The sequence below is a fragment of the Canis lupus genome, chromosome 36 (genome assembly GCF_003254725.2).
Source record: "Canis lupus dingo isolate Sandy chromosome 36, ASM325472v2, whole genome shotgun sequence".
NCBI classification, from domain to species: Eukaryota; Metazoa; Chordata; class Mammalia; order Carnivora; family Canidae; genus Canis; species Canis lupus.
In genome coordinates, this window is record NC_064278.1 from 16,042,017 (window position 1) to 16,066,999 (window position 24,983).

At 37.7% G+C, this 24,983-nt stretch overlaps 1 protein-coding gene across 18 annotated transcripts in view; it reads right to left on the bottom strand.

The window, feature by feature from the left end:
* The window catches only part of METTL8 (methyltransferase 8, methylcytidine), a 228,344-nt gene that overhangs the window by 191,659 nt on the left and 11,702 nt on the right, over positions 1-24,983 (bottom strand). For 6 of the 18 annotated variants that reach the window (XM_049106092.1, XM_049106094.1, XM_049106090.1 and 3 more), the window contains exons 1-2: positions 14,096-14,242; positions 5,463-5,521 (exon numbers count right to left, since the gene is read on the bottom strand). The exons of 3 other annotated variants lie outside the window; for them this stretch is intronic. In XM_049106092.1, the coding sequence (XP_048962049.1) occupies positions 5,463-5,521; positions 14,096-14,120 (84 nt within the window). In that variant the 5' untranslated portion in view covers positions 14,121-14,242. Of the gene's footprint in view, positions 1-5,462; positions 5,522-14,095; positions 14,248-14,271; positions 14,361-24,983 lie in introns of those variants that run through there. 9 more of the 18 variants (XM_049106101.1, XM_049106096.1, XM_049106099.1 and 6 more) reach the window with 6 other exon arrangements.

The following is a 24,983-nucleotide window of genomic DNA, read 5'->3' on the forward strand; positions in this document are numbered from 1 at the left end:
TGAAGATATGATCCCAGCAATTCTCAATTCTTTTATTTAATTAATTAATTTATTTTAAAGGTTTTATTTATTTATTCATGAGAGACAGAGAGAGAGAGAGAGAGAGACAGAGAGAGAGAGAGAGAGAGAGTGTAGCAGGCTCCAAGCAGGGAGCCTGACATGGGACTCGATCCCGGGTCTCCAGGATCATGCCTTGGGCTAAAGGTGGCACTAAACTGCTGAGCCACCTGGGCTGCCCCCAGCAATTCTAATAACCATGTATACATATATTTGTAAGAATAGTTAGTAACACATGTGTAAAATAGATTTCCCTGTACAAAATATCTACAATCCTAGCTCAAGAGGAGAATCATCAGTTGGTCCATCCCTAATTCTGGAAGAACAACTTAAACATTTAAAGAGTATATTACTTTAATTATATATTGACAAATATGTTGGCTTACAATCCTTATGGAAAAGTATCAAAAAGAAGCTCTGAAGAGTTTACTTTTTCTAATAAAAATCCATCGTACAACTACTCAGCATTTCATCCCCATTGTTGTTCATCATAACATTCAGCCTAATGCTGTAAGCTGCCAGGTAGAAACAGATGTTAAAAGGTATGTATACATAATGCACATTAGAGACTATCTAGGTACTATTTTCTGTAAAAATGACGTGTATTGTACATCCTTTATCAACTTACTGAAAGGCAATGGACTTTAAGGCTGTGATTTCCAAAACAAACTGCAGAATGTCAAAAACATCTTATTGTGCTTTTAAACGTAAAATTCAAGATTTTTCTTTTGGAGGAAAAAAAAGGCCTAGTTATACACCAAAAAGGCCATAATGGTTCCATTCAAATGTGACTAACAGTGATGAGAAACAAAACACTGAATAGCTAGTGCAGATCTCCTGTTTCTTGTTTGTTTTTCCTGCTCTGCTAAATGCAAGCTCTTTGGTGGAGGCAAATGAGATTAAATGCTCTGCCTACTACTACCTTTCCTCTGATATGCCTTTGTTCTTTTTTCCTGCTTGTGTTCCATGGAAGACTAACAAAACCCTACCTGTACAATTATTTTTAGAGCTCTCTTTCTGCAATGAATATTATTCATAAAATCTGTATGCTGAAGAGCAGAAACTGATTATACCTAGAAAGAGACAATTCATGCTCAAAAGTATAAAATGATGTAAATGTTTTCCACCCAGGAAAGCCAAGTCAAAACAAAATTTTAATCTTCAAATAATCATGTGATACTTTATCTATACAGAGAAGAGGAAGACGGGGGAAAAAGAAGATATGAGTTTCTCTCACCATAAACAATCAAGATTCTCCACAGGCAGCTGTTTAGGCAGCTGTTTTTCTAATTAACTCCAAAAACACCTTACCTCATTTTTAAATTATCCGTAACAGTCACAAACAGCCTTGCATTGTTCTTTGTCTTTTTTGTTATACAAATGACACATTTATATAACAAATACATTATAGAAAAACACATAATAAAGTTATATAAATGTCTTCTCAACTAAATTGGCGCTTCTAAGCACCAAGTTGCTTGTGAATTAATTGTTTGATTGATAATACAAAAATGATACTCATCTAACATAAATTTAATGAGAAGGAAACTACTTCATATTTTTCAGGGTAGCTCCTAAGATCCTTACAGTGTAGAAGGAAGTGACAGAAGAGTGTGACAGGATGCAGGCAGTAATCCAGTTACACTGATTACAATTTAAAGGTGTATGCTTTATGTTATGACTATCATGTTAGCTTAATGTCTACAAGGTTATGGCTCAATTTTGTGATGGGAAAAGAAGAGATAGGCAGGGTCAACCCCAAATAGAATTCTGGTAAAGAAAGTTGATTTCTGCCACAGATATTATTTGATAATATTTGCCATAAGTTACTATTTGCATAATGAAACTGTATAAATAAGTAGTTTTTTTATTTGAAATAAAGAAGTATTGCTAAAAATATTCCATTCACCCAGAAGAAGACAGAAAAGGAAGCACAGAGAAACTAAAAATGAACAGGACAGTTAGAAAACAAATACTAGGATGGCATATTTAAACCCAACTATATAAGTAATTACATTAAATGTAAATGGAGTCGAATTAAAAGACACAGACTGTCAATTTATATGAAAAAGCAAGACCTAGTCATATACTGTCTATAAGAGAAGCACTTTAAAACAAAGAGATATGAAACAAATGCAGCATGAGAAAACTGATGGGAGCTATATTAATAGTGTTAAAAACAAAACCACAGGCCCAAAACGGTGTTGCTTAGGTTAAGACCCCAAGTCAGTAGAACACGATTTAATATCTAACCTAACTGCAGTTTTAACCCCCCAGGAATGTAACCTTTAACCAGTCAACATGAGAATTTCCTGGTTTGCACTAGGGACTGACCTTTCAGTTCCTCTTAAGGAGGGCAACCTTGCCTAAAACAATGGATTCTTTGCTAATAATTTTCTTTTTTCCACTCCCTCTTTACCTTTAAAAAACTTTTCCTTTCTGTAGCCCCTTGGAGCTCTTCTCTACTCGCTTGACGGGATGCTGCCCAATTTGTGAATTAGTTAACAAAGCCAACTAGATCTTTAAACTTTGAGGCAGCCCCGGTGGCGCAGCGGTTTGGCTCCGCCTGCAGCCCAGGGCGTGATCCTGGAGACCCTGGATTGAGTCCCATGTCAGGCCCTCTGTATGATGCCTGCTTCTCCCTCTGCCTGTGTCTCTGCCTCTCTCTCTCTCTCTCTGTCTCTATAAACAAATAAAATCTTAAAAAAAAAAACTTTAAAAATTAAAAAAAAAAAATTTACTCAGTTGGGGCAGCCCCAGTAGCTCAACAGTTTAGCGCTGCCTTCAGCCCAGGGCCTGATCCTGGAGACCCGGGATCGAGTCCCATGTCAGGCTCCCTGCATGTGTCCCTCTGTCTGTGTCTCTGCCTCTCTCTCTCTCTCTCTCTCTGTGTCTCTCGTGAATAAATAAATAAAATCTTAAAAAAATAAATAAATAAAAATAAAGTGCTTCTCTTTAAAAAAAAATTAAAGTGCTTCTCCTATAGGAGCATAATGTTGGCTCTTGCTTTTTTATCTAAACTTTAATAGTATCTAGAAAGTTCCTAAATATTTAGAAATCAAGCAAAACACTTCTAAATAATCTATAAGTCAGATTTATATGAGTTAGTAAATCTTAAGGTAAATTAGAAAATATGTTGAACTAAGTAACAATGAAATCTTAAACTATCAAAATTTATGGGAAGCAGCTAGAACAATGTTTAGAGGAAACTGATAGATTTAAATGTTTTTTTCAGAAAAGAAGAAAGATCTCAAATCAATGATCCAGTTTCAATCTTAAGAAGCTAGAAAAATAGGGGCACCTGGGTGGCTCAGTCGGTTAAGTGTCTGCCTTTGGCTCAGGTCATGATCCCAGGGTCCTAGTATCAAGCCCTGCTTTGGGCTCCCTGCTCAGAGGGGAACCTGCTTCTCCCCCTCCTCTCTGCTTATGCTCTCTCACTATCTCTGTTGTTATCTCTGTCTCTTTCTCCCAAATAAATAACATCTTAAGAAGAAAAGAAGCTAGAAAAATTGTAAATGGAATGCAAAGTAAGTAGAAAGAAGGAAATAACAGAAACTAAAGGCAGAAATAAATGAAATAGAAAATGGACAAAACAGGGAAAATCAAAGCCAAAGCTGATTCTCTGAAAAGATTAATAAAACTAATAAGCCTCTGGCAAGACTGGTATCAAATACTCGTGTTTCAGAAAAAACAAATTTCTAATAACAGGAAAAAAAGAGGAGACATCACCACAGACCCTACAGACATTGAAAAGCTAATAAGGAGGTATTGTGAAAAATTTTATTTCATTTATTAGAAGGGATAAATGCCATCAAAACCACAATTTACCAATAATTACTTATGAAAACAGCACAAGAAAAAAATTCAAATAGTCCTAAATTTATTAAATAAGTTAAACTTGTAATTAAAAGCAAAACAGACATCATATCCATTAGGATGGCTACTATTTAAAAAAAAATGTATTGGTGAGGATGTAGAAAAATTAGAACCATTGTGCATTGCTGGATGAAATGTAAAATGGTGCAGGTGCTGTGGAAAACAGTCTGACAATTCCCCAAAATAGTAAACATGGAATTACCATGCAATTCAGCAATTCTTCTTCTAGATATATATCCAAAATAAGTAAAAGGAGGGACATGAAGAGATATTTGTATACCATGTTTACAGCAACATTATTCACAATCGACAAAAGGTGGAAGCAACCTGAATGTCCACTAAAAGATAAGTAAACAAAATGACATATACGTAATATGGAATATTATTCAGCCTTTAAAAAGAGGGGAATTTTGACACATGCTACAACGTGGATGAGCCTTGAAGACATTATGCTAAGTGAAATAAGCCAATCATAAAAGGAGAAATATTGTATCATTCTTCCTGTATGAAGTTCCTAGAGTAGTCACAAATTCATAGAGGCAGAAAATAGAATGGTGGTAGGCTGCCAGGAAAGGAGAATGGGAAGTTAAATGTTTAATGGGTACAGAGCTTTAGTTGGGGAAAATGAAAAAGCTCTAGAGATGGATAGTTGTGATATTTATTTAAAAATGTGAATATACTTAATGTCACTGAACTATATACTTGAAAAAGGCTAAAATGGTAAATTTTATGTATATTTCACAATAAAAATAAAATAAATTAAAAAAACCTGCCTACAAAGAAAACTGCAAGCCCCAATGGCTTCACTAGTGAATATCAAACACTTAAGGAAGAAGTAACACCCATCTTACAGAAAACAGAGAAGAGAACACTTATCATTTTGTTTCATGAGGCCAACATAACCCAGCTAAGTAGTAAAATTGTATGATGTAAAGGTAATGAATATTGACCAGATGGTCACAATGCAGTTTTTCCTCACAGGCTTCTCATTATAGTTTCAAGTTAACAAGTGTTTGTCAGAAATAAAACTGGAGGATATCTAAAAGGGAGAAACCTAGGTAAGAGTCTTCTAGGCATGTTTTAGTGTGCTTTAATTGCTAAGGCTGATATTTAGTTCGAGTTCCTTCAGTTCAAAGCAGAGAAAAATGAAGGTAACAAAAAATCTCCACAAATCCTTATTTGGTATTTGGAAAGTTTTTATTTACTGTTGGAAGCACCCAAAGAGTTTTGTGGTCCTCATCCTTCATCTAACTTAGCTCAGACTAATTCTACCATTTCAAATTCCAGTCCATACAATCAAATGGTATTTCTTTCTTTTTTTTTTTTTTTTTTTTTTAAGATTTTATTTATTTATTCATGAGAGACACAGAGAGAGAGGCAGAGACACAGGCAGAGGGAGAGGCAGGCTCCATGCAGGGAGCCTGATGCGGGACTTGATCCTGGGTCTCCTGGATCACACCCTGGGCTGCAGGCGGCACTAAACCACTGCGCCACCAGGGCTGCCCTCAAATGGTATTTCTTTTACTTACTTTGCTTATAGCTTCCCAACTGCAGCTCATCATCCTATAGTGGTTCTTCTTATCAAGTCCTGTCAAGGTCAAAATGAAACAGAATGAGCATGACTTTAGGGCAATGGCCCTCTGAGATTTCAATGCCATGACTCGGTCATGAATAATTAATTAGCTACAAAAAATCACAAAGGAAGAGATTCAGAAAGGAACTGAAGCTCATACAAATATCTGAGTGACAGAATTTCATTATCAATAACATTTACTATATTTATTAATTCTAAGTATACAGAAGTATGCCATGAAATACAGACAGATTTCCTACTAGCTTAGATATAGCTATTTTAGAATGTGAAAAAAAAGGGCAAATATACATAATGAGTCAGGTTCCACATACAGTATGACAAGCTGAGGAGAAGATGGTTTTAATACTACTTTTCTGGGCTCATCATTACCACCACATTGTGCAAAAGAAGCAGCCCTTGGTATAGGAGGTTGCCTTATGAGGAAGAGATCTCTGTTGTATCTTCAAATTTTGGCTAGATGCTTTGCTTTCTACTAAAATGGATTATCTTTTCACAATGATTCACCTATCTGTCCTACCATACCAACAAACTATACCATGTTCTACCAGAATACGTACAAGGATATTTCACATTACAAATATGAAAAAATGTTTAAGTAACTACAAATCTAATTTTTGCAGGATAATAGTTTTAAGTATATTTTAAATAAAAAGGATAATTTCAGTTGAAGGAAATACTTCATACTAAATTTTGAAAACTGAAAAAGTCTTTAAAGAAGAAAAAGCCCAATCCCAATTTATCTTTCATATAAATCTCAACTAACAAAGAAGTCAAGTATTAGCCATGTGTGAGGCCCCATTTTTTTTTTTTCTTCATTTCAGGGTGAGGACAAAGGGAAAGGGAGAAGAGAATCCTAAGTCGGCTCCATGCCCAGCACAGAGCACCACATGGGGCTCTATGTCACAACCCTGAATTCATGACCTGAGCTGAAATCAAGAGTCAGACGCTTAAATGACTGCACCACCCAGGTGCTCCTGTGAGGCCCTATTCTAAGCACTTTACAAGTATTATCTTTTTTTTTTTTTTTTTAGTATTATCTTATTTAATCTTGATTTCCCTGTAAAGGGGTACTAATTTTATACCCACATTACAGAGGAAAAATCCATACAGGCTGACATAAACTAACATGCTTAAGGTCACTCAACCCACAACTGATGATACTTTAATTTGAACCCAATCAGTCTACCTGGAGAGTTCACACTCTACCTTTTTTCTTTAGCTTTCTTTTTACATCTTTGTTATTCACATACATACAATTCATCCATTTGCCTTCCATTTTTGTACACCATACATACAAGAAAGCTCATAGCACTGATTCTCTAGTCTTGGCTGAAGTTGCTAATTTGCTGTAACTGATTTAAGGAGACCAAGAATTCCTTCTCTCCCTTCACCCCCTTCATTCTTCTCTTGGACCTTAATTAAATAGCAAGCAATGCCAATGGGAGTCAATAGTCCCCAGATTTAGGAAAGCATAATTATTCTTTTTCCAGTATTCGAATCTCAAGAGACAGACAAAGTGCTCCTGCATCACCTAAATAATGGAACATTTTATTTAATACTGGTCTTCTACTTTTACATAGCTAAGGAGTAAAAGCAAAAAAGGACTTACTTCCATTCTACTATCCTGAGCTTGATCCTAAGACTCCTTTTTCACTGGGCAGCCCGGGTGGTTCAGTGGTTTAGCACTGCCCTCAGCCCAGGGCCTGATCCTAGGGACCCAGGATCGAGTCCCATGTCAGGCTCCCTGCATGGAGCCTGTTTCTCCCTCTGCCTGTGTCTCTGCCTCTCTCTCTCTCTCTCTGTGTCCCCCCCCATGGATAAATAAACAAAATCTTTTTTTTTTTTTTTTTAAAGACTGCTTTTTCACATCTCAATACTACTAGAAGAGCACCAAAGAACAAGAGCAAGTAGTACTGTTGTTTGTGTGAGTCTATAGCAATTATCCCTGGAGCAGTCAGCTGGCTCTGAGCAAAAACTATTTATTTGGCTCCCCAAGAATGATTCCCAGTTGTCTCAGCTCACTGAAATCTCAGGGAAAGAAACCACTGTTAATCACACACTAACTGTCTGCTCTTCATTTAAAAGTTAACTCCCCTTTGATGTTTCCTAGGTTCTAAGCATCTTTTAAATAAATAAATTTGTGAGACATTTGTGTTTTTATCTTTGTAACTGTTTAGCTTTTCTTCTCAGCTGGAAGCTGGTACAAAGGTTTCATTCAGAGAAACAAACATCATCTAGGTAAAACTGCACTAACATTACCTGAGAGGCTAGCATTAATGAGAGCAAATTAAAGTGCTATTGTTATACTGTTTTTGGATAGTGAAAGCCTACAGGTAAGAAACACTTAAGTATCAACTACACTGCAGTGAAGACTGAAACTTCAATTAACCCTGGCAATTTCGGAGAACTCCAAGGGTGACCATCTGTGAGGCAAACAGCTCAGAAAACGCATACATCTTGTTTTCATCTTTCTTTGGATGATTATAATTTCAGGGTATAAATAAGGCTATTAGCAAGAACAGAACAACAACAATAATTACAGTAAGTATTTGCAGAGCACTTTGATCACACTATGACATCGGTCACTCGGCAGCTTCAAAATGGAAAGCTCATGCTTAGTGTCTGCTCATCATGACCACCCATAAAGGTGGCCACACCATGTACTCACTAGAGGCTATTGGGACTCATGAGTTATTTCTTTAAGGATTTCATGTCAACCCATCTCAAAGCAGTCTCAATCTTAAATATCTGAAGGATATACTATTCTAATTACTTTGGAAGTTGTTTCCAAAATCATGATGCTGGATTAGAATGAAATCTGTTCTACTTCATCCACCTGGCATTTCACATTTGTGTGCACTGTAGTAACTTCTGGAGGCATTAATCAGATTTGGTGCGCAGAGAAAGAGTACTAAGTTACATGCATACTTTATTTTTTTTAAGATTTTATTTATTTATTTGACAGAGAGAGTGAGCACAAGCAGAGGGAACAGCAGAGGGAGAGGGAGAAACAGGCTCTCCACTGAGCAGGGAGCCTGATGTGGGGCTTGATCCCAAGACCCTGGGATCACGACCAAAGCTGAAGGTAGCTGCTTAACTGACTGAGCCATCCAGCCACCCCTACATGCATACTTTATATGCTATCAGTTCTTATAAGTTTTAGTAAAAAAAAAAAAAAAAAAAAAAAGGGCACGTGGATGAGATTAATGTAGTTCATCCCTTAACGAGACTTCTGCTTTCCTGTTCATTGCAAATGTCTCTATCCCCAGGTATACTAGATGGCAGGAGGTACTTGTACCTGTATGCAGGATTTACCCAGTCATGTTTTGGACTAATGTATCAATAAGGCTGCACTGTTACAAAATGGAATATTATAATAAATTGTTAGATATAAAGAATTAGTGAGTATAGGTGTCCAAATGAACATAATTTCAAAAGAACATGGAATTTGGGTAGGCAGAAGCGATAGCACTGTGTATTCTATTTTAAAGAACTACAACTCTTATAACTTGCAAAAAACCAAGGCAAACTGAACCATGGACTGTCAGGGAAAATTTTGACTGCAAAACCACAGGAAGCATGATAGTTAGAAAAGAGGCCAAGAAACAAAAGTGAAATTCACAGGAATGGTATGATTTCTACACAAGAAGACAAGCTGAAGTCTCCAGAGCAATATGGAATTCTCTATGATTTTAGAGTGGGTGGCCAGAGCATGTTACATTCCTCAACAGATGAACCTATGCTTTCTACCTATAATAGTGAGGTGCTGCTCCCACTGGGATCACTCATTTTTCCCTCTTGTCTTGGAAAGTCTTCTTGGACTGGTCCTCGGTCTTTCCTGAGGCCCTTTATCCAATAGGAAACAGATCCCTGGTTTCCTTGCGGTCTTGTGATTACTTGGAGCATCTGTGATTATTTCAACATCTTGTTCTCATTCAAAAGATTTGTCTTCCTAAAAACTCAGCTTCCCAATTTTTCTTGCAGCTGCAGTGGACAAAGTACCAAGTTCTGGCTAACAGAAGTCTGCTAAACTGAAGTCTTTGCTTCCCTATGGAGGCTGAAGTCTTTGCTTCCCTATGGAGGGAAAGGAGCCAGAGGATAGCCTGCTGGCACAAACTTACCCTACCTCTTTCCTAAACTTCGATACAATACAATAGAATAGAATACAATACAGGAGGAAAAGGGTCTGATTCTTGATGGCATCACTGAATAGGTAAACCGATGGTAATTATCACCTTCCCTCTGGAGTTTTTTTCTAGGAAAGAAAAATAAATCCTTGGGATGCCTGGGTGGCTCAGCGGTTGAGCGCCTGCCTTTGGCCCAGGGCGCGATCCTGGAGACCCGGGATCGAATCCCACGTCGAGTTTCCGGTGCATGGAGCCTGCTTCTCCCTCTGCCTATGTCTCTGCCTCTCTGTGTGTGTGTGTGTGTGTGTGTGTGACTATCATAAATAAATAAATAAATTAATTAATTAATTAATTAATTAATTTAATAAATAAATAAAAAGAAAGAAAAGCGGTTAACAATTCTGAAACCACTATAAAAATATACCAGAACTGAACAATTAAGAAACAGATAGTAGATGGTTGGGAACTGAGTTTCTCACTGAGAGTGGAAGGTTACAAACAAATGAGGGGAGAATGTTGGAATGATCCACACGATAATAGATTAGAATCAGAATCATCAGTATGAACTAATGTTTAGCTTAATATAAATACAGATATTACATGTAGAAATATTTGTAGATATGAATATACACAAGTTAGTATACACACATATATTTCCTTACTCTGCTAGCTGAGAAGGCCTAGAAGCAATCACATCCCAGTAGCAGTAAAGCACATCAAGCAACTAGATCTTGGTTTCTAATACCATTGTCTAACAAAAGGAACTAGGGCTCTTTGGAGAAATTACTGCTGCTAGGACTGAGGCAGGGAATATACAAGATGAACCTGTAGTATCCTTTAGTGCCAGAAAGTAAGGAAGTGCTCAAAAAGAAAATCAAACAAACAAAACCCAAACCCCACAATGACAGAGGTATGTCAAAGGGACACATGAGCTGATTGAAAGAGCTCCTCATGGCCAAAGCTGAAACATTTTGAGCAACAAAATAGTTTTGGCTCATAACCCCCCAAACAAAACAAATATCTGTATGTCCATGTGAATATAAATGATTGACTGAATACATAATAAATGAAGGAAAGGAGACAAATCTCCCATGCAGAAGAATTCCAAATAATTTATGTAGATACTCTACCCTAAAGGAGGTGGACCATAACTTCTCATTCTGTAAGTGTGGGCTACACACTACCTCAGTCAGGTGATCAAAGTTTTTTTTTTTTTTTTTTTAAGATTTTATTTATTTATTCATGAGAGAGAGACACACACACACAGAGGCAGAGACCCAGGCAGAGAGAGAAGCTGGCTCCATGTAGGGAACCTGATGTGGGACTCGATCCCAGGACTCCAGGATCATGCCCTGAGCCAAAGGCAGACGCTCAACCGCTGAGCCACCCAGGCATCCCCAGGTGATCAAAGTTAATATCAACAGTGGATGTCATGTTGACAGCATGTATTCTCAGTATGATGTAATGAGAATAGCACTTTGCCTCTGTGTTCTTCTTCTTCCCCCAAGCCCGTAACCTCAGTCTAATCATAAGAAAAACATCAGACAAACCCCAATTTTGGAACATTCTATAAAATATAAAAAACTGTACTCCTCAAAACTGTCAAAGTCATCAAAAAGCAAGTTAATCTGAGAAACTGTCAGGGCAAAGAGGAACTAAAAGAAACATGACAACTAAATGCAATGAGGTTATTGGGGTGCCTGGGGTGGTGCAGTTGGTTGGGCATCCTTTGGCTCAGGCTGTGGTCTCAGGGTTCTGGGATGGAGCCTCCCAGTTAGTTTCCAGCTCCACATGGAGTTCAGCTTGGGATTCCCTCTCCCTCTGCCCCACCCCCTGCTCATACTCTCTCCTTTCTCTCTCAAGTAAGTAAATAAATCTTTAAAATAAAAAAGTAAAATGTGGTGTCCTGACTGAGATCTTGGAACAGAAAAGGGATATTAGGTGAAAACTAAGGAAATCTGAGTAAGCCATGTACTTTAGAAATGTATTAATATTGGCTAACTGTTCTTTATACATATGTATATATATATCATACAAATATAAGATGGTAGTAATATGAGAAACTCAGTATGGAGTGTATGGTAGCTATACCATTTCCACAATTTTTCTATAAGCTAAAACTGTTTTAAAATTAAAAGTATATGTAAAAAATTAACTTTGTATGCTTATAGCCTATAATGTGAAGGGCAGGTAGGGGTGGGGAGGTATTTATAAGACTGGAAATATAGGCCAGAGACAGATAGCAAGGAATCTTTATAACAAATTAAGCAATTTGAATGTCTATTTTTCCTTCTTTCTTTTTTTTTTTAAGATTTTATTTATTTATTTGAGAGAGAGAGAGAGACAGAGCGCACGTAAATGCACAAGTAAGCAGAGAGGCAGGCAGAGGGGGAGGGAGAGAAAGCCTGATGTGGGGCTTAATCCCAGGACCCCAGGATCATGACCTGAGCCAAAAGGCAGATACTTAACCGACTGAGCCACCCAGGTGCCTTTTTTTTTTTTTTTTTTTTTAAGATTTATTTATTTACTTGAAAGAGAGAGAGAGCACTCAGGAGGGAAGGGCAGAGGGGAGGGACAGAGTGAGAGAGAGAGAGTCTCAAGCAGACTTCATGCTGAGCACAGAGCCTGAGGGATGAGTGGTGGGAGGCTCAATCCTGTGACCCTGAGATCACAACCCCAGTCAAAACTAAGAGTTGGAGGCTCAACCGACTACATTACCCAGACACCCCTAGGCAAGTTCTATAGGCATTGACAACAACTGAAGAGTTTTAAACAGGTGAGCAACATGATCAGATTTGTATTTTATAAAAATTGTTATGATGGTTTCATACCACCAAACATGGAGTCCTATACCAGACCAGAGAAAATCAAAGCTCTGGGCCTGTGCATGTATAACTTTTAAAATCTTCACATGTGATCCTGGTGCACATCAAGTATTGAGAACCACTGCTATACAGAACTGATTAAAGGAGAGCTCCATATAATAAGAATTTGTCAGACATCATGGGAGCCAGAGAAGACAATTTCATGAGAATCAAGGAAGGGGCCAAGTCAAGACACACTTTAGAGGCAGAATCAATAGATTCTTTTGAAATGACTAGATATGAAAACAGGCTGAAGCCAAATATGCAGGCTGAAGCCAAACATGAAAGAAGATTTTTAGCTTGGGTAGCTGAGTAGAGGATGAGACTATTCAAGACAAAGTTCAGAAAAAATGTAGATAATGATGGGATGGTGGTAGGGAAGAGAAGATCATAAGTTCAGTTTGCAGGGCACCTGGGTGTTGCAGTTAGTTAAGCGTCCAACTCTTGGTTTCAGCTCAGGTCATGATCTCAGGGCTATAAGACAGAGTCCCACACCAGGCTCTGCACCTAGTACAGAGTCTGTTTCAGACTCTGCTCCTCCCTGCTGCCTTCTCTCTCTTTCTCTCTCTCAAACAAATAAATCTTAAAAGAAAAAAAGTTCAGCTTGCACATGACAAATTTTAAGGATCTCACAATGTATTTAAATGGACATTGACAATAAGTAGTTGGCAATTTAGGTAATTGGTAGGTGCTAGAGATGTAGATTTGGGAGACAAGTCACTGGTTTACAGGTGGTAGACAGGAAGTCACAGGTGTTTTGATTCTGGCTGTGTCAGCAGAAGGCAGAGTTGAGGAATAAGCAGGTCAATGGGGTAGAGGAGGTAGTGAACGTAGAGGACTATGATAGGCAATGGAAAGGAAAAGACAAATTGGATCACATCCTGAGGTGTTGCCTCATCAAATAATAATATTTGTTAAGATGCAAAGAATCTTGAGTATTTTTTTGTAGAATAAGAGAAAACTCAATGTTGAAAAAAATAGATTGAAAATACTGGAAAGAGATGGACTGTTGACAAACAAGTTTTAAGAAATGGGAGGAAGAGAAGGGAAATAAGTACACCAAAAACGTGTTAACCATGTAAGGTGTCAAGAACAATCTCATTCTCTTGTGAGTGAGAACAGGTGAGTTTGTAATAGAAGGGAAGACTGTTCAGTGAGTCCTTTCCCAATGTTCTCTTCTTTGTGCAAAGTAAGAGGCTGCAAGGTAGGGAACTTGAGAAAAGGAAGAGCAGAGGAAAAAAAAAAGAGAAAAGAAAACAATATTTGAATAAAGGAATGTTAACAGCTAATTGGCCCATCTGAAGTTGCAACTCAAATTAGCAATCACTTATTGGTTGCCTCCTGAGCACTCACTCCCCACTAATAGCTCATGGATTTGAGATCTTTGAGTTTGTAGAGACATGGAGACATGACCAGAACCAAAGATGGACTATTTAACCTATGCTAAACCAATCAGTACATTCCAAACCTATGGGCAGAGTGATTTAGAGGTACGTATGTGACTAATAAGCCTGTCCAACAGAGCACATCTTAAGTCTACTGCTAGAGATTTGGGGACAAAGATGGTTTCTTTGTACCTGCTATGCATGAAAGAGGAAGCATGAGGCCTTAAAGCTGCTGAAAGCTGTTACCAGTTAGCTCCAGGCTGCCTGGATGATTTAAACAACAGAAATTTATTTTCTCACAGTATTGGAAGCTAAAAGTTCAAGATCAAGGATCAAAGTTGGTTTCTGGCGAGGCATCACTTGCTCACTTATAGACAGCTGTGTCCTCACATGACCTTCCCTCTTGCATGCCTGTGGAGTAAGATGTCTCTTCGGTGTCTCTTTCTTTTCTTATAAGGACACAGTTTTATTGGATTAGGGCCCTACCATTATGACCTCATTTAACTTCTATTACCTCCATAAAGGCCCTATCTCCAAATATGGTCATACCAGGGAATGGGGCTTCAACATATAAATTGGGGTGGGGTAAGGGTGGGTGCGGGGGTGGGGGGGGGTTGGGATATAGTTCAGTACATAACAAAAGCCATCTTAGAGACCTGAGTGGGCCTGGCCTCAGGATGATACAATTTTAGGATGAAATGAACTCTGAGGAAGGAAAACTTAAAGGATAAAAGGAAGTTAGGTGCCATTGTTAATAGCTGGATTGAGGGGATCCCTGGGTGGCTCAGTGGTTTAGCACCTGCCTTTGGCCCAGGGCGCGATCCTGGAGTCCCGGGATCGAGTCCTGCGTTGGGCTCCCGGCATGGAGCTTGCTTCTCCCTCTGCCTGTGTCTCTGCATCTCTCTCTCTCTATGTCTATCATGAACAAATAAATAAATAAATCTTAAAAAAAAAATAGCTGGATTGAGTTTCATTTGAAGCCCATCCCACTTCTGGCTTTTTCAGTTATTAAGCCAATATATCCTGTCAATTATTTAAGCCAATCTGAGTTTTCTGTTTTTTGCAACCAAAAGCAACTGGATGGACCCGCTATATGATTTCCTTTTACCATCTGGCAGTCTGGGGGCAATATATTTGTTTTTATCTATATTAGACCTGTCCAGGCTGGTAGTACAAAAAGTAGTGGTAATATAAGGTGGCAGAATTGAGGGAAATATAACTGATGACCATGAAGCAAGCCCAAAATTACCAGAAATAAAAAATAAAGAGGACAGAGGAAAAGGGGGGATGAAAGTGGGGTGCAGCTGATGTACCTGATGTGGCTTAAGTCTGGGTTAAACAGAAATAAGGGGAAAAGGGGGGAGCACCTGGATGGCTCAGTCAGTGAAGCCTACAACTCTTGATATCAAGATTGTAAATTAGAGGGATCCCTGGGTGGCGCAGCGGTTTAGCGCCTGCCTTTGGCCCAGGGCGTGATCCTGCAGACCCGGGATCGAATCCCACATCGGGCTCCCGGTGCATGGAGCCTGCTTCTCCCTCTGCCTGTGTCTCTGCCTCTCTCTCTCACTGTGTGCCTATCATAAAAAAAAAAAAAAAAAAAGATTGTAAATTAGAGCACCATGTTGAGAGTAGAGATTACTTAAAAATAAAATCTTAAAAAAGAAAAGAAAGAAGGGGATGAGAAGAGAGATAGAACATACTGGTGAGTAATTAGACCTTCTGAATTTGCCAACCTATGTCACTTAGTAACAAAAACAGTAACACTGTAACAATGAGAAGGAAATCCTGCTTTGAATGAGAAGCTCTTAAGTGTGGCTAGAAAGAACCACAAGGTTATAAACACCTATGAAAGAGAAACACTTTAGCATGCACAAAAGCTAAAACATGGACTGCCATTCACCACCTCATTTTAACCTTCTTAAGGTCATGATAATAGATCTCCATCCCTTTGCTCTTCAGGAACAATCTCCCACTGGACACATCTATTAAAACAGGATTTGGGGCACCTGGCTGGCTCAGTCAGCAGACACTCAACTCTTGCTTGATCTCGGAGTTCTGAGCTTGAGCCCTGTATTGGGTGTAGAGATCACTTAAAAAACAAAACAAAAAACCCACACACACATTAAAAAAAAAAAAAAATCAGGGTTTGTCAAACTGAGGTCCTAAAACAATTTTTTTTTATTTTTATTTATTTATGATAGTCACACACAGAGAGAGAGAGAGAGAGGGGCAGAGACATAGGTAGAGGGAGAAGCAGGCTCCATGCACCGGGAGCCCGACGTGGGATTCGATCCAGGGTCTCCAGGATCGTGCCCTGGGCCAAAGGCAGGTGCCAAACCGCTGTGCCACCCAGGGATCCCCAAACAATTTTTTTTAAATCATGTTTTTATTATGATAATGATCTAAAAATAAAAAGGAGCAAACAAACGTATCACTGCCACTTGATTTCAGTGTCTATGTTTGCATTTATGATCTTGTTGGCAACAAGCAGCACAGATATAGTATGGGAATGATGTGCCTGAGTACACAACACACTGTAAAAGGTTCTGCAGCATTTCCCATTGAGACAAGTGGTGAAGGAATTGAGAAGACATGCAGTACACAACAGTAAAGATGTGCTGAAGTCAAAAGGAAGCTGTGTGGTGAGGTCAGTACCTTGCTAATAATTAGAGCTGCAATTTAGTCACATCAGCAGTCACATTATGCTATTAATATGAATTTTATTGGCTTTGTGATGATATTTGTACTTATTTTGATTTTATAGTTGAATAAGAGCTCTGTGCCCGAGGAGCTTATACCTAATTTTGTGTAACAATATAAGTCAATTTAAGTCAACCCAGGGGTCTGAGATTCCCCCCCCTTCAATGGAGATTTATACATTTTTCAATATTGAGAAATACTATTATTAGGAGATTCTGTTCCAGAGAATTCTCCGCCTATTCCTCAAAATAGCTGAAATACCCCTAAAGTAGGGCAGAATCACCTCAAGCCTTCTTCTTTTTAAGATTTTATTTATTCATGAAAGAGACACAGAGAGGGAGAGGCAGAGACACAGGCAGAGCGAGAAGCAGGCTCCTCGAGGGGAACCTGACACAGGACTGGATCCCAGGATCCCTGGGATCACACCCTGATCTGAAGGCAGATGCTCAACCACTGAGACACCCAGGCATCCTGTACCCCAAGCCTTCTTGGAAAGCAATTTTAGGTGAAAAGGCAAAGGGTTTGGACTAAGTTGAATCCAGGTTCTGTGACTTACTACCACACAATCTCTGATATGATATTTAACTTCTGTTGGTCTTGATTTCCTCAAAATGTGGCTAATAGGATTATTTTGAGATTTAGGAAGGTCACAAAAGGTGACCTATGTAACATATATATGTAACATGGTGCTGGGTGCATGGTAAGTGCTCAGTAAATTTTAGCTGATATCACCATTGTTATCTTTAGTCTGGTTCTTCTTACAGCTTCCCCAGGGCTTCATGAACACCACAGCATCAAGCTTTCCACTGTGCTTCTTAATATAAACAGTCTTAAAGTAGTCCCAACTTCCCAAGAAGGTAAAAGACTAATTTACCAGTGAAATGGGGAAGCAGAGCATAAAGTGCTGATTGAGGCTATAATCAGCCTCAAGTTCAAGTCATGGTCCAACAATCTATTAGCATGACTTGTAGAAAAGTCACTTTGCCTGAACCTATTGGCTCATTTGTAAAATGGAGATAATTCTTAAGTTACAAAATTCTTGCACAGAACATTATAAGCTATGTAGTGCTTCACAAATGTAAAGTTAGATTATTATTCAGTGAATTCCAGAAACATTTCTAAATGGCACCTATTAAAGCTTGAAAAGGAAAAAAAATATATCACACAAAAAACATTCCCACCTCCCACTGTTGAGCAATCAGGTACTGAGATGGTGAATTAGAACAAGCCAAAATAAAAGGAACAGTCGAGCCTTTTACTTTACTGCAACAGTGCAAGCAAGAGGCAAAGAGAAGCACCAGCTTTCTAATGTTCCATTTTTCCCTGTGGAATGGCACTGGGTGAGGATCATGTAGATGCAGCACTGAAAGGGGAACCTGTCTCCTGCCTTTTTATGGATCCATGGGCAAGAGGGAGTCGGAGTTAGGGGAAGAAGTGCTAGGGAGCTAAAGTGGACCAAGTATCTCAGCAGCAGCCCTTATTATTGTGCATGACTGCCCAGGGGAGTTTTGACTGCAATCCCTCCAGGAAACTGCAATGCACTGGCTGTGGAAATGGTAGCTTCTTCCTATGAGTCCTTCCAGGAAAAGTCTTCTAATTGCCTATGGTCAGGCCTGAAACATCACACATTCTGATCTGGAGCCAGGCTTCTCACCCAAAGAAATAAAGAATACATTCTTTAACCAAACATATAATAACCTTATTCCAAGAAATTATACAAACTAAAAAAATCAATACATTTAAGATTGATTTTCGAAAGCCAATGAATAATAATGTCACGGCAAGTTACTTACAAATAATTGAGAATATTATATTCCTTTTTTTAAAAAGACTTTATTTTTAAGTAATCCCTACACCTAACATGGGGCTTGGATTCACAGCCCAGAGATCAAGAGTTGCATGCTCTACTGACTGAGCCATCCAGGTATCACAAGGGAATATCACATTCTTAACCTCCAAGGATCACACCATGTAGAGAAACCTTAGTAATCTCCAACCTATAGAAGGTCTTATTTCTAATATCATCTGTAAGTCAGTTGTTAAGAGCTCAGAGACACATTTTCTATGGAAATATTTTAAATGGTGATTAAGATACAGGCTAGCCCACACATGCTTTTTAATCCATAATGCAGATGAAAAGAAATTTGTTTATTTTAGATGTTCTTAGAAAACTGGCAAATTCCATTTTCCCAACAGTTGAAACACTGCCAATCAATACTGCCTGGGGCGACTTGAAACTTATTTAATGCAAAAACAGTATGATTAAATGATGATTCTTTTAGAACAATAACAACAACAACAAAAAACACATAAAACCTGCCAGCCATTTCTTTGCCACCTGGTAACATAAGGTGCGTCTATAAAGTGATGCTGTTTAACTAAAAAGTAGACCTGTGGACCAAAATAAGTGTTGACCCTCCAAGTAAGTCACTTTGAGAAATTACTATGTATTCCAATAATATACATCTTTGAAATTCCATTTTCAGATAATGTCCTCATAGCAGGCTTATTCTTTTTTGATTTTTATTTTTTTAAATTTAAACTCAATTAGCTAACATATAATGCATCATTAGTTTCAGATACAGAGTTCAGTTATTCATCAGTTGCATATAATACCCAGTGTTCATCACATCATGTGCCCTCCTTAATGCCTATCACCCAGTTACCCCATCTCTCCACCCTCCTCCCTTCCAGCAAACCTCAGTTTCTTTCCCATAATTATGAGTTTTCATGGTTTGTCTCCCTCTCTGATTTCTTCCCATTACATTTTCCTTCCCTTCCCCTATGATCCTCTGTGGTGTTTCTAATATTCCTCATATGAGTGAAACCATATAATAATTGTCTTTCTCTGATTGGGGCTTATTGATTCTTTTTCATATCCTCAGTAATGGCCCATTCTTTGCTTTAGGATAATATTCCTTTTCTTTTTTTTTTTTTTTTTTGCATAAGCTATTGCTCTTTTTGCCATTAATGTATGGACTCCCATCATAACCAGCTTGGAAAGATCATATTCATTGAGATATAGCTTCTGGTATGTTCTGTTTCCTTAAACAGTCTGAAACAGTCATACCTCATAAATCAAGTTCACACAGTACATACTGTACTACCACAAATGATAGTATCCTTTGTGCTTATTCTTTTTTAAGAAGCCAAAACTATCTGGAAATATGTGCTGAATATTTTTTAAGTTTTTTTTTTTAATATAGATAGCAAAAGTAGAAAATATACAGGGGAAAAGATTCCTCTTATGATTACAACAAAAATAACATGATATACCTAGGAATAAACTTAGCCAGAAATATACAGGACGGATACAAAGAAAGCTATACAACTCTACAGAGGGGCATGGAAGATAATTTTAATAAATAGGAAGACAGTACATGAGTTCCTGAAGCTAAAGATTCAATATTGTAAAAATGCAAATTCTTAACAAAATCATCCATAAAATTAAAGAAATCCCACTCATAATTCCAAAAATATTTTTGAAGAACTTGAACAAATACAAGTTCATCTGGAAGAATAAACATGCAAGAAGTGCCAGGAAAATACTGGAAAGGAAATAGTGATGCTACTTGTGGTGGGGTTGGGTTAAGGGGGGTAGGGAAGTGCTTATCCTTCCAGACATTATAGTTCATTATAAAGCAAGTATCTTAACCATGTCTACAACAATGCCAGCATATACAGTCAAAGCAGTGGAACAGGATGGATAGTCCAGAAACTAGTCAAAATGTATGTAAGAATTCCATTTGTAATAAAGCTAGTATTTCAAATCAGTGGGTTAAGCTGGACTATTTAAAAAACTGTATTAAGAAAATGGGTTATCAGGGAGGCTGGCTGGTTCAGTAAGAGGAGCACGTGACTCCAGATCTTGGAGTTGTGGGTTTGAGCTCCACATTACATGTGGAACTTATGAGAGAGAGAGAGAGAGAGAGAGAGAGAGAGAGAGAGAGAGAGAGAGAGAGAAAGAAAGAAAGAAAGAAAGAAAGAAAGAAAGAAAGAAAGAAAAGGAAAGGGAAAAGGAAAGGAAAGGAAAAAGAAAAGAAAAGAAAGAAAAAAGAAAAGAAAAGAAAAGAAAAGAAAGAAAAGAAAAGAAAAGAAAAGAAAAGAAAAGAAAAGAAAAGAAAGAAAAGAAAAGAAAAGAAAAGAAAGGGTGGAGGGAGGGAAGGAGGGAGGTAGGAAGGAAGGGACACTTGGCTGGCTCAGTTGGTGAAGCATGTGACTCTTGATCTCAGGGTTGTAGGTTTGGGACCCAATGTTGGGCATAGAGATTATGTAAAAAAATAAAATCTTAAAAAAAAGAAAACGAAAAAGGGCTATTTACTCAGAAGGAATAAAGTTATATGCCTATGTTACATCTAACACCAAAATAAATTCCAGATAAGTTAAAGTTTTTAATGTAAAAATACTCCTTAATAAGCCTAAAAAACATAGGTGAATACTTACTAAAAAGTGGGGTAGAAAAGACCCTTTTGAACATGATACCAAAACTATGAAGAAAAAAGGAAAGAAAAAGACTAATAGATTGCTTATTAAAATGTATGGGAAGATATGCTACAAAAGACCCTGGTAGAGATACCTGCAAAACACTACAATGTATTACTACTGATATATAAAGGAATGCTCAAAAAATACTAAGGAATGCTTAGGATATACTTAGAAAAGACCTCAGTATAAAATGTGTCAATGCCATCAACAAATATTCACAGAAGAAATGCAAATGGCCACCAAACACTTAAAAATATTCATCACACTAATAAGAAATGTCTTTTAGGGACACTTTCAACTGCAAGTAACAGAAGATCCTATCCAAACTGGCTTAAATAATAAGAAAATATCATCTCTCCTAACTGGAAGTCCAGAGGTTGAGTAAGTTCTAGGCATGGTTCCTTCCTTTCCTTCCCTTCCTTCCCTTCCCTTCCCTTCCCTTCCCTTCCCTTCCCTTCCCTTCCCTTCCCTTCCCTTCTCTTCCCTTTTCTTTCTTTCTTTCTTTCTTTCTTTCTTTCTTTCTTTCTTTCTTTCTTTCTTTCTTTCTTTCTTTCTTTCAAGATTTTATTTATTTATTTATGAGAGACACAGAGAGAGAGGCAGAGACACAGGCAGAGGGAGAAGCAGGCTCTCTGCAGGGAGTCTAAAGTGGGACTCAATCTCAGCACCAGGATCATGACCTGAGCCAAAGGCAGATGCTCAACCACTGAGCCACCCACATGCCCCCTAGGTATAGTTTCTTCTTTAGTTCTGTGACGTTACTAAGGACCTGGGTTCCTGCCATTTCTCCACCCTGCTCTTCACAGCATCACCTTCATCCTAAGGCTGGTTCCCTATGCCAGTTATAAAATGGTCGCAGCAGTTTCAGCTACCACGACTAACATGGCAACATCCAGAGGAAGAAAAGGACCATTTCTTTCTTACGTGTCTTTTTAGGGATGGAGAAATTTTCTCACAAGCTCCTCAACAGGTTTGCTCTCAGATCTCAATGGCCAGAACTGGAGGTCACAGACTATTCCTACATCAGTCTCTGGTAAGAGAATGGGTTCCCATGATTACCTTAGACTAGAGGTTCTCAGTATGTGGCCCAGGGATCCCTTGGAACCCAAAACACTTTAAGGGGGTCTGCAAAAGGTTAGAATGATTTTCATAATAGTATCAACATACAATTATTTGACTTTTTTACAGAGGTGGCAGTTGCACGGATGGTACACAGGCAATGGTGGATAAAACTGCTGGCATCTTCATCTGAATCAAGGCAGTCACATCAAACTGTACTGTAGGTAGTAACTATTTTCTTCACCAACCATGCAATGACAGGAAGAGGAGGGAAAAAGCCACTTAACATATCCTTGATGAAGCAATAAAAATTGTTTTCATGGAACCCCATTTCAACTTTAGCATTTTCTCAAAAACAAAGTAAACCTGACAGGTAAACAACTGATGCCATTTGTTGCCATTAATAAAATTCAAGCTTTTAAGCAAAAAATTAGAATTCTAGAAAACCTGTGCCTACCACTGTGAGCTTAACAGCTTTCTGACACTTAAGTACTATTCCAATGAGAATAAGGTATTTTCGATATGGTATAATGAAATGTGTCAACATTTGGAAGATCTGCACAGCTCAGTGAACCAATATTTTCCAGATGACACACATGATATCACAAAATCATGCCTGGGTAAAAGATCTATTCATAGTGCAAGACAACCAACAGATTTTAATGTAACAGTATGAAAAGTTCACTGACACGGTTTTATATATTAAATTGCAATTAACTCTTAAGAAACTACCATGTACTGGAATTTGGTGTAGCATCCAAAAATATTCACATTCATCCTAAGAGACTATTAAAGTACTTCTCTTTCTAACTACCTACATTTCTACATGAGATCAGATTTTCTGCATATACATAAATCAAAAAAACATATAATAACAGACTCGATTCAGAAGCAAACATAAGAATCCAGTCAAAAAGGTAAGAGGATTAAGAGGTACAAACTTCCAGTCATAAAATAAGTCACAGAGGCAAAAAGTACAGCATAAGAAATATAGTCAATAATATTGTAATAACATTGCATGGTGAAAGATGGTAACTACACTTATCACAGTAGGTACTGAGTAATGTGCAGAATTGTTAATCAATACATTGTACATCTGAGACATATAACATTGTATTTTAAGTATATTTTATTTTTTAAAGATTTTATTTATTTGATAGAAAGTGTGAGCATGAGTGGGGGGCAAAGGGGGCGGGAGAAGCAGACTCCCCACTGATCAGGGACTCACTCCCCCCTTATTCCCTGACATGGGGCTCAATCCCAGGACCCCAGGATCATGACCTGAACTGAAGGCAGATGCTTAACTGACTAAGCCACCCAGGCGCCCTGTTAAGTATACTTTAAAAAAAAAAAAAAAAAAGAAAAATATTTCAGTCATCTTCTCTAAGCCAAATATTAAGGAGATTTGCAAAAATGTAAAACTATGCTGCTCTTCTCATTAATTTTTTTCTTTTGGAAAATATTTTTAATAAAAATGATATTCGGGATCCCTGGGTGGCGCAGCGGTTTAGCGCCTGCCTTTGGCCCAGGGCGCGATCCTGGAGACCCGGGATCGAATCCCACGTCGGGCTCCGGGTGCATGGAGCCTGCTTCTCCCTCTGCCTATGTCTCCGCCTCTCTCTCTCTCTCAATGTGTGACGATCATAAATAAATAAAAATTAAAAAAAATAAAAATAATAAAAATGATATTCATGCTAATATGCAATTGATTTATTATTATTCTTAAATGACAATAAATATTTTTATTTTTTCTTAGTTTTAATTTCTAATTCCATAAATATTGATAACTATGATCCCTATAAACAAAAGCTCTTGGAGGTACAATTTTTCAGTGTCAAGGAGTCCTGAAACCAAAAAGTTGGAAAACCACTACCTTAATTTTCTGGGGTGACATGGAGAATGGAAAGTCCATTCATTCTTTTTAAAAAGAGTATGATAGCTTACTTAATTATTTGACTTATCATTTTGGCAAAGTGAAATGATGTACAAAAATAAGCATCTGTACACATTGTCAGGGGAGATGGCTGAGAGACCTTTCCTGAGGAAAATTTGGCAATACCTATGAAAATTCTTTTCTTTATGTGGGAGAGGGGCAAGTGGGAGAGGGGCAAATGGGAGAGGGGCAGAGCCCATGTGGGGCTTGATCTCACAACCATGAAATCATGACCTGAGCTGAAATCAATAGTTGTATCCTTAACTGGCTGATCCACCCAGGCGCCCCATATCTATGAAAATTCTTAAAGAATAAATTTGATGGAAAATTCAATTTCTAGAAATATATCCTAAGAATATAATCAGAAGGATATAAGGATTTGTTACAGCATTGCTATACATTATCTTGAAAAACTCCAAACCATCTAAATATTCACCTTAGAAAACTGACTAAATTCCATATAAGGGAAAATTATGTAGCTACTTTAAAATGTTGCTTAAAAACCTAAATTTATTGATATGGAAATAAGTTAATTATTAAGTGGGGAAAAATCAGGTACAGAATAGTACCCATAGAAAGATCTCATTTTTTAAAAATTAATATGTAAAAAAAATTAATATGTATAATAATAAATATACATATGCATTAAAAAAGTCTGGGAGAATTTAGTTTTCTCTGATTAAAAGGCTCAAGGAGACCCTTCTATTTTTTTCTTACTATGTCTCAAAATGTTCTTTTTTTTTTTTTTGCTTTATAAGTAAACTCAAATAATTTTTATACTCAGGAGACATAAAAATATTTTTACAATCACTAGTTATATAAACTCTATACAATATCTACAAGTAGAAAGTCCACACTTGGAAAGGAAGGAAAGAAAAGATGGTATGGACAATAGTGATAGTA